The 18,355-nt window shown below is 35.5% G+C and overlaps 1 protein-coding gene across 1 annotated transcript; it reads right to left on the bottom strand.

The window, feature by feature from the left end:
* Window positions 1-1,270: 1,270 nt before the first annotated feature.
* On the bottom strand, window positions 1,271-8,485 carry LOC149024616 (uncharacterized). Its single transcript, XM_089144837.1, has 9 exons — window positions 8,043-8,485; window positions 7,635-7,816; window positions 6,738-6,913; window positions 3,975-4,259; window positions 3,825-3,883; window positions 3,682-3,718; window positions 3,508-3,579; window positions 2,555-2,879; window positions 1,271-2,332 (listed from the first exon to the last, which is right to left on the bottom strand). Exons 1-9 carry the CDS (start codon window positions 8,161-8,163, stop codon window positions 1,907-1,909), a joined length of 1,683 nt encoding a protein of 560 aa, XP_089000963.1. The 5' UTR covers window positions 8,164-8,485; the 3' UTR covers window positions 1,271-1,906.
* Window positions 8,486-18,355: the final 9,870 nt, after the last annotated feature.

Below are 18,355 nucleotides of genomic sequence, written 5' to 3'. Positions count from 1 at the left end.
TGATGAAGAGCTTATGAGAAAGAAGATATATTGCCAATTTCTCGAAAAAATCGACCATTGACGTTATATCGCCGATTAAATGTTTTTATCGTGTAAATAGCCCTCTAATTTTTATTTTATTTTTTTTAGTGACAAATAGCCCTTTTTTAGCTAAAGCTTTCACTCCACTTTAGGTAGCCCTTTCCAAAATTTGAATTCTCAGCCCTGATAAAATATTAAGTACTTGACCAGTGCGTCAAAAAGCTAAAAAGCTCTGAAACTAATAGAATAAGTTGTTAAGTCATTTAACCTATTTCATACTAAGTTGGTCTAATTCAGCGCTTGTACACCAAATTAGACCCCATTAGATATATAATACCATTACTCTGTGATAGCCTTAAAATAAAATAAGTTTTTTTGAACAATAAAATAAAATAGAATATAAATCTTTTGCAAAAAATAAGATGGATCTTTTTATGCACGCTGGACCGAACACCGAGACTTGATTTTGACGAATCGAAAAAAAGGAACAAGTACCCCATCATTTACCGGGGCAAATGAATCTTGTGTTATGCTGAAATTGTATATAAATAATTATATTATTCTAATAAACATTAAAAGGTTATGTCTCTTTCTCAGCTTTCTCAGCAGACGTTTTGTTTTAGATGGAAGTTCTATTCGTTTTTGGTTGTACAGGGAATAATTCAATGCATACACATTGACCATAGAAGTGTACAGACTATGTCATACCATGATTGAATTGAGGAATTATTCAATGTTCACCATGGTTCTCTACCAACTTTGGTACAAATATCTACGGAAGAGAGAGAGATCATTAAATATGTACATTACAATCTAATTATGGGACGGACCCCATGAAGACTAGGCTCCCTGGAAATGAGCTCAGTCCTTTAAATGAACCCTTTTTGGAAAAAAGACATAGGGCAACAATTATAGGACTATAGAATTGATGAAATAAAACTTATCTGATTTGATAAAACACATCTTTTTGCAGAGCTGCTTTGAGATTGGTGTCCTTACTACCAAGATACAACCAAGGTTTAAAGTATCTTTTCGGCAAGTGATTAAGGGCTTCGTCTTTCGAGTATTGGTGTCGCTTACTATCATGTATTTAGTGAATCATGGAGAGCGTCGAGATACAACAACTCCTTAGGTCTAAACCTGGATACAACAACTCCTTAGTGCCAATGGCATGCACTCCAAAGAAATCTACTTGCAAAGAACATCCAAATGTAGTACTCACAAACTCATCAATAAAACACACTTTGATAGAAAACCAAGAGACTAATATTGGTGTTAAAACTGTTTCCAGCCTTGAAACATTTTGCACGACTCTCAATTGTTTAGAACCGGTCAAGGCCCATTTAGAAGTTTGAACTAAACACGCCCACAATCCGATTAAAAGACCAGTGAAGACCCAATTCTAACAGCCCAACTGTAGATAGCCCGAGCCCAACCAAGGTAAACCCAAGGGGGCCTTCTTAAAGGCATGGCAGGAGAGAGATCTCACTGGTCAAGCAGTGAGAAAGAACTTGCGAATACCTGGGAGGCTTATAGCCCAGTCTCTGTTAGGGAATATCCCTCAAGGGGGCATCCAAACTGCCTCTTTTATTGTTTCTCAAGGATGCCAGACAAGTCAAATACAAAAATGATTTGCTTTTACTATTGAGGATGAACAATTGACCTATTGTATACACATCTAAATATAAACCGAGTTAAAACCCCTGGAGGACAGATAGTAACCCCAATGCCCAAAATGTGGAGCTTCGCTCCCAACATGGTATCACTGCCCAAGGGGGTTTAATCCTGGAACTAGAGAAAGCTAACCTTACAATTTGCTTACTAACAGCTACTATAACAATCACTGGATTTACTACTGCAACCATCCTGAGGTCTATACAATGGCTTAACTACTTGATGTATTGTTGTTACCATTAGAATCGTCTCTGTTGCCACTACCCTTCTTGCATATGCTTCCTAGAGCCTTTATTGGAAGAGAACACCCCACAAACACTTCCTCCCTTTGGGGGCGGTTTGCATTGAGTATCCAGATGACGAGGCAAAGCATGACTCCCACTGCAATGAGCCCCAACCCTGCATTTATAATCTTCAGGTAATGATCAACTGGAGGACAATAGTTCAAAGTGATGCGCCTGAATGTATCCCGAGCAAAATTACAATCCCTGAAGTCGAGCAACAGAGGTGTATAGTGATCAAGGGCATAGCTCACATTCACGGCCACCATCAACTGGTTGTACAGGTTTGGTGTAAGCCTCCCAACACTAGTGCAGACTCCAGATGCGTCAACTGTGCAGATGTATTTGCTCCATTCCTGGAAAAGCCAGACAAGTCGCTTCTTTAAGTTTTGTTTACCAGTTGTATGACTAGCTTAACCACAAATACACAACCCAATAATAACAACAGAGCAAGGCGTTATTCCTTAGTGTTTTTTTTTCCCTCACAAATTATAATCTAGGTTAACTTTGAAAAACAAACTAAAATGCATTGCTTATATTAATTATTCTCCTAAAGGAATTCGATACCATAAACTTACCAAAGAAGCATTAGTGATGGACACTTCTATGGATCCACATGGGCGATCATGCAGCATAGTGTCAAAAGGGGAACAAAGAGGAGGTATCAAAGGTCCAGATTGATTGAAATAAAAAGGAGCAGCTTGAGGAGAAGGGTTGGTGTTGGGAAAGGTGTATATCACGGTGTTGACAACATTCACAAGCTGCACAATGACTTCTTTACTTTGGAACAAGGTCTTGTTTGTGGTTTCCTGATCAACACAAGGAAGAATACTGCTTAGCGCTGTCTCTGCTTGGGGATTGTCAACCCATTCTCCCATGGCTACACAAGTATCTGAAATTGCACTGAGGAATACCAACAGAAAATGAAGATTTTGTAAGAAAAATATCTCATTCAAATCACTTTATATTCCGATATGCAATTGTGTTACTGAAGACTGAATAAAGAGACAACAAAATGACAAAGTTTCCTTATTAGGTGAATATTTCACTTCCTGAAGTTTGTAACTATCTAGATAGCTGGCACAAAATTGTTTTGTAAAGAATAACGACATGATTCTGAATGTTAAGAATGGACCATGCAGAAAATCCTGAACCAATGATTTTGGGAAAACTTAAAAAGTTGCAGTTGAAAATCTGATATAAATTAGTACAGAGACATCTGAGTGGTAGTCTGAGGGACCAAAAAAGCTAACCACTTTACCCTACACAGATGGAATAAGTTTACAATACAGAAGATGTAAAAAAGAAGAAACATTTCTAAATATATAGCCAGTGCCACAAATTATATATACTGAGACTACTCTGCAAGGAACTGTTACTGAACTGCTTGCACCTCAGCACTGATTTAAGAGAATGTTGGCATTCCAATAAACGGTTCCATTCCAGATTACCCACATTCTGATAAAAGGAAATTTAAAAAATAAAAAAAATAGAATCATATCACATAACAAATGGTATTCCAAGGCCTCACCTGTTGAGGATCAAAAAAACTCCACAAAGAATAAAAGTAATTGCCACAAGAAGCCATCCACTCAAGATGAATCTGCAAATAAGAAAGAAGAATTAAAGCATCATCCTGCATTTATTTAGCAGTTTACCCAGTAAAATAATTTTCCAACCTCTGACCATGAATAGAGGAACTCACATATAAATAGCATGTTGGTGACCAAGTAGAGAAAGCACTGCAGAAAAATTTAATAATAATTAGAAAATCTAGGATTGGGTAACAAAACTGAGAATAAATAATAAATGAATAAGTGGAGTGGTGAAGAATTCACAACAACATACCAAGACCAAGAAGAGCCAGTACAAGCATAACTGATGCCACAGTGATTAATGCTGATCGTCTGCAACATAGTATCAAAAGATGGTTATTAGAAATTCAGTTCTGATTCAAGAGATGAGTTAACTAATTATAACCAAGTTGCAAACTCATACACATCATTGAAGACTTTTCTTATTTTTCCAGAGTTTTCACGGGTTTTCTCTGTCAAAGTATTTGCTGCAGTGTCTAGATCCACATTCAACTTGTCAATTTCATCCTTGACATTTGATGGAAGGAAAACTTGGTCCACATTGATATTCTCGGCAACAGCCAGATAACTTGTGACATTTCTGAGTGTCTGCACAGTGTAGTCAGACTGATTCACAACATATTTCAATGTATCAAACACCTTGTCATGAAATTCATCCTGTCCAACAGAAAGAAGAATGCATCCAACACTGGTGGCAAGAAAGGTACACAGGACGTAAGCACAAAAAAGGGGAAGAACATAATACTAATCTCGCATACACAAGAAGGAAAGAAAATCTGTAACCAGCAAGAAAACACCAGTTGGAGGAATGAATAAAACCACACATGAGAAACTAGTAAAGATTAACTCACTAGGAAATAATAACCACTAAATGCATCACCAAGTAATATGGCATGTGCTTCAATAGGTAACTCACCAGGTTGCTATTAATAATTATTTACACAACTCCCCTCTCATTCATTTTTTTCATATTCACCTGTAACAATCTAACTGCACCCCAAACTAGCAGGCTATATACAAAAAATTCTCACAAGATTCAAAGACTGGGCAGATAAAATTGTCTTCAGAAATGTCTCAGCATTTATACTCCGAAACCTTGACTCTTAATGAAAAAGCCCCCCAAAACAACTTCTAACCACCCCGGGGTTTGACTTCTTCTCTCTCTCTCCCCCCCCCCCCAAAAAAAAAAAAACTCTTTTTTCCCATTGAGTTCATAATAACTTCCTTTTTACCTCACTATCACGTTATATTCAATGGACACCCGTTTTCTATGCTAGAATGCATCAATCAAACAAGTGAGCTGATTGCTGCAAAATATACAAGTTAGCGAAATTAAAGAAAGAGCTGAACTCAAGGGTCCAAATTCTCTTACCACCTGATGTACAAGACAAGGTGCACATTTTACTAAATTAATGTAAAAATTGTTACAGAAAATATCCATAAAACTACTATGACAATTGGAGAATAATGTAAAATATGCATAAAAAACATAGTACACAAAAAATCCCATAACAATTAAAAGAGTACTACAATGATAACATCACACAATTATAATATTGTAAATGTAATGGGTGAGGGAAGAACATGGCAAATGCAGAAAAATAGCAATCCTAAGTTCTCTAGCTTAACAAATCTACAAACTTATACAGTAGACCTTGTTTAATCAACTAAAACAAGTCTGTAGGGATAAACTGACCAAACTAAAAGAGGTGATGCCTTCAATTGCCAAATGAAGTAGCCAATGATAAAGGTAGGGAAGTGCAAAGTGTAGAAAAGGTAAAGGGAGGTACAAAAAGGTGTAAACTTTATTTTAGTAGCACAAGCATGCAAATCTTGCAAGAGAAGGGGCAGATTTTCAGTGTAATGTGCCTTGAATCTTTTTCTAATGTCAGCTTGATAGAATTCTTTGGAAACATTGGCTTAAACAATTGAGAGATAAGTACTGCCTAGCAAGGATGAGCTGATACGATTTTCACGCTTTCCTCTTACAATTATCAATAATAGGCCCTTCTTAAATTACGTGAAGGCTAGCAGGTTGCTAGATGGAACATACTGGAACTACCAAGACAACCAGAATTTTAAATATTATGCCTACCTCCAGCTGATAATGCTTTACAGGAGGAAAGGAAAAACAAGATGTTGGGGGGGGGGCACGCCGCTGAAGAAAAAAATAAATTTATTTTAAGGAATCATTTAAAACAAATTGACACCTCTCAATGCTATTCAGAGACTTCATGGGGTGTCCTATTAGTAATCCTTCTTAGGATTTTGTCTGTTGTCAGACACTAGAAAAGTAGTGCTTAACATCATTCAGAAAATACTTGGATCTGAGCTTTCTCATGAAACATTGTACCTAAGAACTTATCGAAAGTCAGATACAAGCCAAAGCAATGGTATGGATTTTTGGATCCATACTGCGCACAAAGATTGTCAAATTTCTTGGGGATCTAAATGCAAAAAGTCCACTAACATTAGTTGGAGGTACATACCACTAGATAAGACATAATTGCAAAGAGCCGAGGTTGATCAAGTTGAAGCTTGCTGGTGGGCTCAGCGCCCCCCACCCCCCCGAACCCCAAAAAAGGAGGGGGGGGGAAATAAAAATGTTCCACTTTTCATAAAATTTTGAACCTTATGCTAAAATTGTAAAAGGAGAAATGCCGTTAAAATCAAGGTTGGTTAAGTTTAAACAACATTGTAACCTTAAGTTTTTTCCACTGGGCATGCAAACACTAAATGAGAGAAAACCTGATGTTTCACATAAAAACTACATCAGATGCTGTGTACATTCACTTTTGACATTTTGGAAACACTTTTTGCCTCCGCAGTAAATGTTACATTAAATAACTGTTGGAACAAGGGGCAGTCAAAGAAGGTTACAACTTCCTGGTTTACCACTTTGTCACAACGAGTTGTTCCCCTTATCAGAAAAATCTAGTTAAAGAATCAAAAGCCTGAACCTCAAATCAGTCATCATTGCAACCATTTAGGAACAACTAATGGACAAGCAAACACTACGTCCTCCGATGAGAAGTTCACTAAAACACTATAATGTTAAGTTTCAACAGACAGAACAAAGCTAAAGGGAACCTATTTAACATGAAGCCATCAGGAAAAATAATTTCATGCATTAAAAGGTATAAGATGTATGGAGTAAGATGATTACGCTGCAGCACATGTGAAGACGATTAGCAATATAAGACGGATCTTATGTGGAAGATCAGTTCCTTTGCCTTTGATTATCTTGCATCTACAGCAGAGTTGTACCACGAGAACCAAACCAAAAGAAAGAAACCATAGGAAGGCAAGGATAAAACCGGCAAAACCTGTGAACCCAACAGACTGCAAAATATAGTAGTCAGAACACTGAAGAGCAGAATCTGAGTCAAATTTATATATGTATTTACATGACACCACAAACAGAGATGCATCATGAGAGAAAACCCACACAGATGTCCTAACAAATTATGCAAAATATGACAATTCAATACCAAATGCGCAGTAACACTTGAATAAATCACTTTGGAATCTATAATTGCTGAGACAGACAGGGCCATTCCAGATTAATCAACAAAATAACCTTTTTAAAATCTGATATGCCACCAGAATTGCAGTGTTTTGAACTTGAGTCTGTTGATAATTTTATTTGAAAGATACCAGCAATTGTTCTACTTGGTGCAAGTCAAAATCATGCCTTTCTTTTCCTGGAAATTGTGCTATATTTTATTAGTTTAACATGGTCTCCAACCTGACTGCCATAACGCCAAACCAGAATAGATTCTGAGTTGGACCACCCGTGTCCTATTAGATTTTCAACATGGAAGGATTCAGTGCTACATGGGTTGGTTATTCATTGTTTAGAATTGTGTACGAATCTAGCAGCGATGCAATTGCGGGACAAAGATTAGAAAAAGATCTCGCTGATACAGAACATCCTAACGAGCGCACATTCACCGGAGGAAAGGGAGACAGAGAAGGGAGGGAAAAAAGAAAACCAACATTATGTAAAAGCCAATCAAAGATATATAACTCTGAGAAGAAGAAGAATAGAGGAAGAACTTACAGCCCAGTAATGCCTATTCGTGATGTTCCAACCGCCTCGATAACGTTTGAAGCCATTAAGGATGTCCGGTCTGTTCGTCTTCTTTTCTGCCAAGACAAGAGTTCCAGCAGATCTGCCATTTGCAGGCCCCGGCGCATCCGCAAGCTGAAAAATACTACCTGTCCATGGTCCTATATTCCCTTCTGCTACAACAAGAAGCAAGATATATAGATTACAAAAAGATAAAATTGAATTCCTTTGCCATTAATACATCCTCTATAATTCAATGAATGAACCGAAAAATACGTGAAGATTAGTAGCCATTGGTAACAAAAAAAAATCCACAAGACTAGACAAAAACCACTGAAGAAAATGACGGGTACACAAGAATTAAAGTTGGATAAACAGTAAAAAAAAAGGGTAACGAACCTAAGATTAGCTTCTCATTTCCATTGCTGTTTGGCCGCGAGCTGGAATAAAGAGCTGAAATCGAATTAACATAAGTAATGAATACGAAAACGAACAAGATCTGAGTAAGGAAACGCTTCATTTGCGACCGAAGCGCTAGCACAGACACTGCAAACGAATGGAATCATGTACGAATACTCTCCTCCTCTCTCTCTGTCTCTGTCTCTCTCTCGCTCTCACTCAGAGAGAAGATTTGCAGAGAGATTCGTCTACTAGCTTCGGTTACATTCCCTGGTTTCTAGGGTTTGGAGTTGGAGATACATGTAGAGAGAGTGGGGAAAGAGAAGAGTAATGAGAGAGAAAGCGCAAAAGCAGCGCGAAATGGAAGGAAGGAGCGCTATTGTAGTGTGTACGCGGGTGAGCTTTTGTGAGCAGAGACGAGACGACACAGAGAGCACACAGAAAGTCACATGGGGAAGTGTGATATTATGACTAAGGGCATGAGGATTTTATAGGAAACTCAAACAAACTTATAATAATTTAATAAATTCAATAATACTTTATTTTTTATTTTCTTTTTGGTAATAAATAAATTGAATAATACACGAGCTGATCTCTTGTCGTATTTCCTTCTCGAAATGTCCACCTTTTTTGTAATACTTATTTTACCTAAATATCCTTATCAATTAATGAAATTACTGATAAGAAAATTTGGACCTCAATGTGATCTAGTGTCACTATCTCGCTACCTCTGTGCAAGCTTATGCCTCTTATGGCCGTGTTTTTCTTGAGTTGGAATAAGGCCTTCCCTCAAGATTTTGGCTTTCAAGGTATGTTATTAATAGTGAGTAAGGTTTAAAGTATCGACAGAGGCAGTGGCGGACCCAGGATTCAATAGTGAGGGGGGCCCAAGAATGAAAGCCAGTAACCTTCCTATTTGGGGTCCCACCGTTAAATTATTTTATTAAATTAAAGAATAGACCCACATATATTTTGTGAGGCCCACACTTATTTGAAAAAAATGATGAATTAGTGATAATGATATTTTTTTTTCGACAAAATATACGGTAAAATTAAAGCAACAATATAAAAAAAATATACACATGACTTCAACCCTAAAAAGTTAAATGCAAACCAAAATTTTCTTTGATAGGAGATGTAAACCAAATTTTTTTTTAGGTAAGAGATGCAAATCAATGGTAGTTAGTTATCTACTAACTATAGACATTTTATTCACAATACAAAATCAAATAACAAAAATTGCAGAAGAAATAAAGAAACATAGAATATAAAATTTAATTAAAAAGAATAACAAAAGAACAGAGAAAAGAAAAAAACAATAAATAAATTGAGAAAGAGAAAGAGACTTAATTTTGGAGTATATTTTTTTCCAAATTTTCTTAAGCCACGTTTATAGAAAGGGAAGAGAATAAATAGGAAAAAAAAGAGGATAGAGAAGAGGAGATAAGAGAATAAATAGGGATTGAAGAGTTAGTTTTTAATTAAAATAACATTTTGATTTTTGAATACTTAATAAGATTTTTTTTTTCAAAAATTTCCTTTAACCCACGTTTATAGAAACAGGAGAGAATAAATAGGAAGAAAAGATGAGAGAGAAGAGAGGGGAGAATAAATAGGGATTGATGAATTAGTTTTTTTTATTATGAATGACATTTATACCCATCATTTTACTTTTAAAAATTGTTCACAATATTGGGGGGGGCCAAATAGTGACATTTCACATGTGGGAAGAGAAAAAATCGGAAAAATTAAAGGAATTAGGAGAATATGCATAAAATTTTAAAAAATCCGGGGGGGTCATGGCCCCCTCCGGCCCCTTCATAGGTCGGCCCCTAGACAGAGGCACACCCAAAATTCAATATTAGGGGCTAAGACTGAAAGCCAGATAACATTTCTATTCCCGTTGGAAAGCACTAATACTGTTTTGTGTGAACCCTTATAAGATCCATTGAAGGTCCCACCTCTAAATAATTTTATTATATTAAGGAATAGTCCACATATAATTTGTGGGGCCACACATACCATAATATCAACTTGTCCGCTCAAAAAAACATATATATATATATAACTAACTTCAACCCTAAAAAGTTTGATGCAAGCCAAAATTTTATTTAGTATGAGATGTAAACCAAATTTTTTTTAGGTAAGAGATGCAAACCAATGATAGTTAATTACCTTACTAAGTATAGACATTTTATTCACAAATTATAATACAAAATCAAATAACAGAAATTGTAAAAGAAATAAAGAAACATAGAATATAAAATCAAATAAAAATGAGATAAAGAGAAACAATAAATAAATTGAGAAAGAGAAAAAGTAATTGTGGAGTATATTTTTTTTCCAAATTTTCTTAACCCACGCTTATAGAAAGGGAAGAGAATAAATATGAAGAGAATAAATAGGAAGAAAATAAGGAGAGATGAGAGAATAAATTGGGATTGAAGAGTTAATTTCTAATTAAGAATGAATTTTTGAATACCTAATAAGATTTTTTTTTTAATTTCCTTAACCCACGTTTATAATATGAAAACAGAATAAATAGGAAAAAATTATGAAAGATAAGAGAGGAGAGAATAAATAAGGATTGATGGGCTAGTTTCTAATTAATAATTAAATTTTGAATACCTAATAATATTTTTTTCCAAAAATTTCCTTAACCCACGTTTATAGAAAATAAGAGAATAAATAGGAAGAAAAGAGAAGAGAGGAGAAAATAAATAAGGATTGAAGAATTAATTTTTAATTAGGAATGACCAGGGAACGACATTTCGGATATTTCGCCCGGTTCGCTACAACGAATCAAATAACGAATCGCGCGATATCTAGCCCAGAAATTTCGCCCTAATTTTTTTTAAGTATTTTTATGCAATAATTTTGGTAAATTTGATGCTTATCCTAATCTGATGCAAATATGTGGTAAATTTGAATTATTTCCTAAAAATTATTCCATTTAAATTCTCTTACCTAGTCACATTTAATATGTTACCTTATAAAGCCTACATCATTAGGACATAATTGGAGCGATTATCAAATCACTCGAAGATTATTTTTAAGATTCATTACTAATTTAAATTGTTTGCATAATTATGTCATGTATCCTCTTCCCTAATCACATTTGGCATGTTGACTTTGATAATTTAAATTATTTCTTAATATATATTTCCATTTAAATCTCCCGCCTAGCCACATTTAATGTGTTACCTTCTAAGGCCTAAATCATTCGGCTGTTGAAAAGATTAACCGCGATTCTATTACAAAATATCTTCATAATTAAATTGTTTCCATAAATTATTTCTGTATATATTCTTCCCTAACCCATTTGGCATGTTGACTTTTGAGGACTAGATCACTGAATATAGTTGGTAAGATTGCTCATTAATCTTGATGATTTTACTATAAAAGTTTTTCTATTTATGTTATTCTCTGAGATTTTCTTCCGATTACATTTAACACATTAACTTTTGAGTCTTGAATCATTGTGATAATTGGTAAGATTGTGATACAATTGGAACGCCTAAAAGTGCAAGAAATAGTATAAAAGCCAAAAAAAGTTAAAAATATTTTTTCCGAAATATCGGAACGCGATTCTCGTGATATTCAGATAATAAATAAATGGATTGAAGAATTAATTTTTCGGATTTCCATGGGAATGACATTTATACTTATTATTTTACCTTAAAGACTATTATCAATATTGGGGTGGAGGGGGGGGGGAGGAAATAATGACATTTCACATGTGGGGAGAAAAAAACTGAAAAAATTAAGGAATTAATATATATATTTTTTTAAATCCGAGGGGAGCCATGGCCCCCCTGACATCTCTATAAGGCTGCCCATAAATATCGGTATTGAGTATTGTATCGGTCAGGTGATTTTAAGAGACGTATCATCATATTGAGTATTGTATCGTTCTAGCTAATGTATTTTAGTGTAATTAAATGAAGAGAGCGTATAGAGATGTATCATATTGATTGGGTCAAGTATGGATACGTATTGGAATACTTTAAACCTTGATAGTGAGCGAGCTTGGAATTATTGTTTAACTAGCTTAACCCATGTCTTATCTTTTGATCTTGAATTTGACCTTAATTTTGGTTTTAAATCCTCACCTTGATCATGACCTTGATTTGACTTTGATCTCGATTTTAATCTTGGTCCTAATCTGATTGTAATTTTAAACATATATTTAAGAGCAAATTGCACTAACACCCCAAAATGGATGTCTTAAAGCACTGACACCCCGTTTTATGTTTAAAAAGCACAAAAACCTCAAAATTGAATTTTCGTTGGATATATTTGTTAAATTTATCATTGAAAACCTTTTAGACATTGTTTATTATAAGGGATACTTTTGAAAATAAACATTGATTAAACTGTTTTCAGTGATAAATTTGACAAATACATCTAACGAAAATTTAATTTTGGGGTCTCTGTACTTTATAAACATAAAGTGGGGTGTCAATGCTTTAAGGCCTTTATTTTAGAGTGTCAGTGCAATTTACTCTATATTTAATCTTTGTATTCATTTATGGTAAAGAATTTAATTCTTATATTAAACCTTATATTTACCTTGATTGAAAGTCTTATTTTGACCTCAAGTGAATAATTCTAACGTATTACAAACGTAGGGGTAAAATAGTAAAAGGATCTATTTTATGAGAGAAAATGAAGATAAATTTGTTTTTATGTTTTTCAGAGGAACAAGACAACTGTACAAGTGGCAGGTAATTTTATATCATATCTTAATAGGATTTGGGGGAAGCATTCTTCACGTAGCGATATGGAACGTGTTTGTTAGTGAGTGGGAGGAGAAAGTTGGGTAGAGAAGCCGAGTGCGTTGCAAGTTGCAAGTTGCAACATAACGGAAGTATCTTTCTTTCTCAAAACCCCCCCCCACCAAACACGTTCCTACGTCCCTTACTTGGTTTTTATTAATTCCACACTTTTTGACTACCTAATTAAATAATTAAATAAATAATTGCGTAAGAAGGGAATTTGGGTTGTTCTTGTCCTTTTATAAGATCCAATGAATTTATGGAATCTTTTATTATATAGTCTTATAGATCTCTCTCTCTCTCTCTCTCTCTCTCTCTCTCCCACAGTAGCCACACCTGGTGCCGTGTAATCCGCGTGATCTCATCTCACATTCCTAGTTTATTGAATGGGTTTTGTTGTTATATAATAATATAAACTTGCTTTGACCGATACTTAACTGGAATTTGAATTAGAATCGGCCGACTCAGTCCCCGATTTATTTGTAAACAGTTCCGATCCAGTCTGATCAAATTCAAACACCAGTAATATTTTAATAAACCGCCGATCCAATTTTCAGAACCCAGGAGGTGTCACCGAAACTTAGTCAGAATAAAATAAATAAATAAACTGCACGTGTCAGTAGTGATCTTCTCAGTTCTCATGCAGCAAATCGATCAGATCTTGGTAGTGATTCATCACCAAACTCTGTCATGTGCTGGTTGACTTATATGCTAAGAACGTGGAGTGGTTCAAAGTCCAGATCAGACCGGAGGAAATTCTCCATCCTGTCAATTCTATTCTATTCTATTCTATTCTATTCTATTCTATTCTATGTAATGTCAAAAAAGCAATGGAGGGCACTGCTAACTGCTTCGGTCCTGCGTAATTAATGCGTTAAACTATTATTGTGCGAAAGTCATTATTCAACACAGTGTCACAGTCACTCATTTATTTAGTTTTTGTTTGTCTTTCTTGGTTGATTTAGGTTGAAAAAAGGGTTCTTGCTTGTCGGAAGAGGTTGAGAAAAGGGCCCTTACTTGTCGTAAGAGAGAGAGCTCGAGAAACTTAAGTGGAATGGGCAAAGCCGCAGAGGTTGCTTTTGATTACATTCGGGAGTCATGAATCACTACCATGGTTTAAAGTATCAGTATCGAGTATTGTATCGGTGAGGTGACTTTAAGAGACGTATCGTCCTATATCGAGCATTGTATCGCTCTGACTAATGTATTTTAGTGAAATTCAATGGTGAGACGCATCGAGATGTATCGTATCAGTTGATTCAAATATGGATACGTATCGGCTAGTATCGTATGTTATCCGTGGAATACTTTAAACCTTGATCACCATCACCATCGGCTTAGCTCTGCCTTATGCTTATGACTTCTAGTAAATAAATAAGTGGAAAAAACCTATTATCCTTGGAGGATTAGTCACAATGTATGTGAATTGATGATGCACACACCTCAATTATAAACTATGAAAGAAAAGAAAAAGTAAAAGAAAAGTTAAGTGTAGAGATGAAAAACCCATCCAAGTTGATGCACGGGGATTGCTTTCTCAGGAAGAAAAGTTTTCAAACTAACATGTTTAGATTTTCGATATGTTTTCACTCTAAAAATTAGATATTGTATTGAGTCTCACCCTTTTTTTCTCTACTATTCCTTAGATGTTCTTCTAAATACAGTGGTGACAACTTCATAGGTTCTGCAAAAAAAAAAAAACTCATAGACAGAGGTAGTATGTCCAACGAAGTTTTGGGTTGGAACTTTCGTCTCTCCAACCTTCCCCCCCCATCCCTATGCCAGAGAAAGAGGATTTGGATTTCTATATTTTTTAAATCTTTCTAAGAAAAATATTTTACTTTTATATTGGACATGTGTCATAAATCTAACCATGTGAATTAGAATTTTTTTCTCTTCATGTGAATTAATGAGGGTTTGGACTCTACTTTCAATGAAACCACACTTACGAAAGGTGACATGTTTTTTTCGGTTGAATATATAAGGTGACATGAATAGCGGCAATTCTTATTTCTAATAACTTGATCTTTCTAGTACAAAAATGATGGAAAATTTACGTATATCCCTCGACAATTCCTAATTAGATCTTGTTGACCATTTTTTTATAATTGAAGAAAATACCATGGAGTAGATGAATGCCAGCAGTTGGGTGGCTTTATCCAATTCCCAAAGGGAGAACCAAGGCGAATGTTCAGCTTGCATGTGCTCTAAGCAATTGGATTCAAGCACTCATCAACGATCTTGAAAATATCTTTGTTAGAGACTGACTTCGAATGTGACACGTTTCGCTCTAATCCCCCAACAAAACTGCTAAAAGCAATTCCTAGAGGAATTTGGTCTGTTTGCTTATCACTTGATAAGCGCAAATCATTAAATGCATAGGTATGATCTTGTTGACGAGTATTGGCTGAGAGATGTGTCCGAAAAATATATTTCGCTAAGTGGTTGGGCTAGTAACCTTTTTCATAGGAGTGCCGAGAGATTAGTCTGGAGCCAAGAGGCTAGTCTGAAATCTGGATTGCGAGGAGAACTAAGGGCTAATCCAAAGACTGAATTCCGAGAAGACCCAAGTAGCTGAACAAAGGACTAAGCCGAACCCAGTTGAGTCTAGTTCATAAGGTTCACCCTAGCTCGGAAGTCTCAAAAGTGGTTTGATATAATAGTATGCAACCTCAATTTGCTCTTTCTTAGAATTTGGAAGCCAAGATATGATATTACATTTATTTAGAAAAACCTTATGAAATACCAATTTGTTCTTATATTTTAGTCATTCTGAGTTTCAAAGAGTTGAACTCTAAGAAGATTACTTACCATCCCTCAAGATTATGTTGGGTTTCAAAAGATACAAAGATGTCACATTATCAAATAACTAACGGAGTTTAACTATAGAGAACATCAATAATTTGAGGCAAAATCTAAGGGTAGGTTAACAATTTCAAAAGTGCAAGCGTTAAACTAGTAATTAATTTACAGTGTAAGAGGACATCAATAATTAATTCTAACATAGGATAAAATTGAAATTATACATCCAATCTCCGCATTCTCTTAACATCGTTAGGAGTGAGATAGATAATAGTAATTTAATAAAGAATCTGGTTCAATTAATAATTAAACTATAATACAAGAAGCAATATGAATTTCAAGATTGTGCAAAAGTGGACGTAGAAGGGAGGGGTTGTGACTTGCTCACATTACCTAACAATACGAGGTTGGTGCCATGCACCTACTCCTTTCTAAACTTTTAAAACGCAATCTTTGATTTTGACCATTAGTTATTAACTGATAAATAATAACAATACCTAACAACTTATTTATAAATCCTTAACAACCGAAGCGCTTTTGAAGTAATATTTGGACTCAATTGAATTAAACTTCAAATCAAAGCCAACTTAGAAGTTAGAACCTTCAACTCCATATATAGGTGACCAAGACTAGCTTTGGACTCGGGGGTTATCATTTATCAAAACTTTCAACTCACGATTTATGTTCAAGGGTCGTTAAATCATAAACCTCCAACCTTCCACCCATGAGATCAACTCAATTCATCCGTTGATCATGAGTTGACGAAGCCAAGTAGTAGAATTAGACCAAAAACAATTTCAAAACCGTATCAACAAATTGAGTCAGGATCATTTTCGGACGCTTTTGAACCGTGTAAGTTGGAGGTGTGACCTGCTGAGATTTTTTTTTTTGTATCTCACCACTATGTGCAGTTCAAAAGCGTAAGGAACACATTGTTTTCCCCTAACGGAGAAGCTATCCAGACTTTGACAAGTCGCCCTGTCGAAAGTGCTGACCTAGAATATCTCGGATGAAATGATGCATTAAGAAGAGAATATGCAATAAGATAATTGACCAGATCTAAAGGAAAAGTTGTGGATGAAAAGCAAAGGTTTGAAGAAGAATTTAAGGAGCCTTGACTCTACTTTCGGTGTACTTGGTGTAAAGTTTGCATCACTAATCACTTGAGGCTTGAAAAATTATTCACAAGGAATCCAACATGAATGGTCCAGGCCAACTGGTCAATACAGATGTGCAACTTGTGTGGGTCTCACCAAGTCATCTGGGGTGGGTTCAAATCTCAGCTATACCTCTATTGAACCAGATCAGACCGGATCAATTCCATAGCTAACTGTAAGGATTTAAGCTTTTATTTAATCTGCAGTGATGAAAAGCAGCTAAAAGATTTGTGAACACTAGAAGAGAAGAATGATGCAATGGATTTTGGAGCAAGTTGGAAGAAAGACTTTTCTGTTAAAAAGAGTATAATTGAAGCTTTGAAGTAATTGTGAAACAAAGAAAAGTGGGTTGGTGGATGGATCATTATTGTCTTGCTTTCTAGGCCAGGCCACTCTTTAGCTCTCTGCAAGTCATCATCGCCCAAGAAAGTTTATTACTTTTCTGGGCAGAAAAGGAAATCCATACATACGCGTTAAGACTTCTTAGTTCATGCATCACTGTATGATACTGTTCTAGATAGAGTTTAGGATTTCATTAATCAGTTTCTTGTATTTTTTCTTCTTTTTCGGATAGAGATCAAAATAACAAAAGATTGTGTATCAGAACCTAGTTTGGCTTACAAACAGGTATCAAAGGAAATTGAGGGTCTGAACTCTCTTATATGAAGATATTGGATGTGCTACTCAAGAAACATTGTTGTTCTCTTAAACGTGTCACTATATGTAAAAATTGTGAATGTTGTTTTTGCCGCTAGACAAGCCCTAGGTATGTTATTCAATAATTTGGAAAAGAGTCAAGGGGCACCATAGGAAATGTCCCATACCACTTCCATTGATGTCCAAAGACAGAAATGTCAAAAGAACATTCCCCATTCCCAAATTATATTTAAGCAATCACGTTCCCAAAATCAGTCATTCACATACCGGCGCATCATGGCTGTGTTGGTAATCTTAGTTTGGGCTGTATTTGACTGCATCTTGGGCCTCGTTGGCCTTTTTGTGTCATGATTTTGGGCTCTTCTGCTTCTCTCTCCCTATTTTTCTTGTGTCACCTAAGTAGAATGGTTTTTTTTATTTATTTTGGAGAAAATTTCAAAACACCCACCAACATGTCACTTGCAAGTAAATCAGCAACCAATGAGTTAAAATTAATTATCATCATTATAAAGAGAAACAAATGCGACCATTACATAGATGCAATATTATTTAAACACAATGCTAATCTTTAGAAGGAAGGTGATCAAAAAACTATCATATCCCATCATGAAACACTTGTCTTAACAAGATAGTTTCTACACGATAGAAGTTCTATAACAAACACAATGGCTATAGCTCAGTTAGGGAGAGCACCTCGTTTAAGTGTTCAGCTCCTATACGTGATGCACAAAGATGCAATCACTGAATCCCCTTCCCCTAGCCCAGCTCTAACCACATAATCTCTCCCTCCAGGCTTCCACATCTCTAAGCTTGGTTTTCCCAGTTCCCCTCCCCTACCTGCCCTTTACCTTCTCCACATCTTTGCAGCGCCTAATTTGTTGAAGTAGATAACCAACTAAACTTACTACCAAAAACAAAA

The sequence above is a fragment of the Hakea prostrata genome, chromosome 2 (assembly GCF_041222555.1).
Source record: "Hakea prostrata isolate BN-2017 chromosome 2, UWA_Hpros_2, whole genome shotgun sequence".
In the NCBI taxonomy this organism is placed as follows: domain Eukaryota; kingdom Viridiplantae; phylum Streptophyta; class Magnoliopsida; order Proteales; family Proteaceae; genus Hakea; species Hakea prostrata.
Note: the sequence above shows the minus strand (reverse complement) of the source record. Positions and strands in the feature narration are given on the sequence as shown.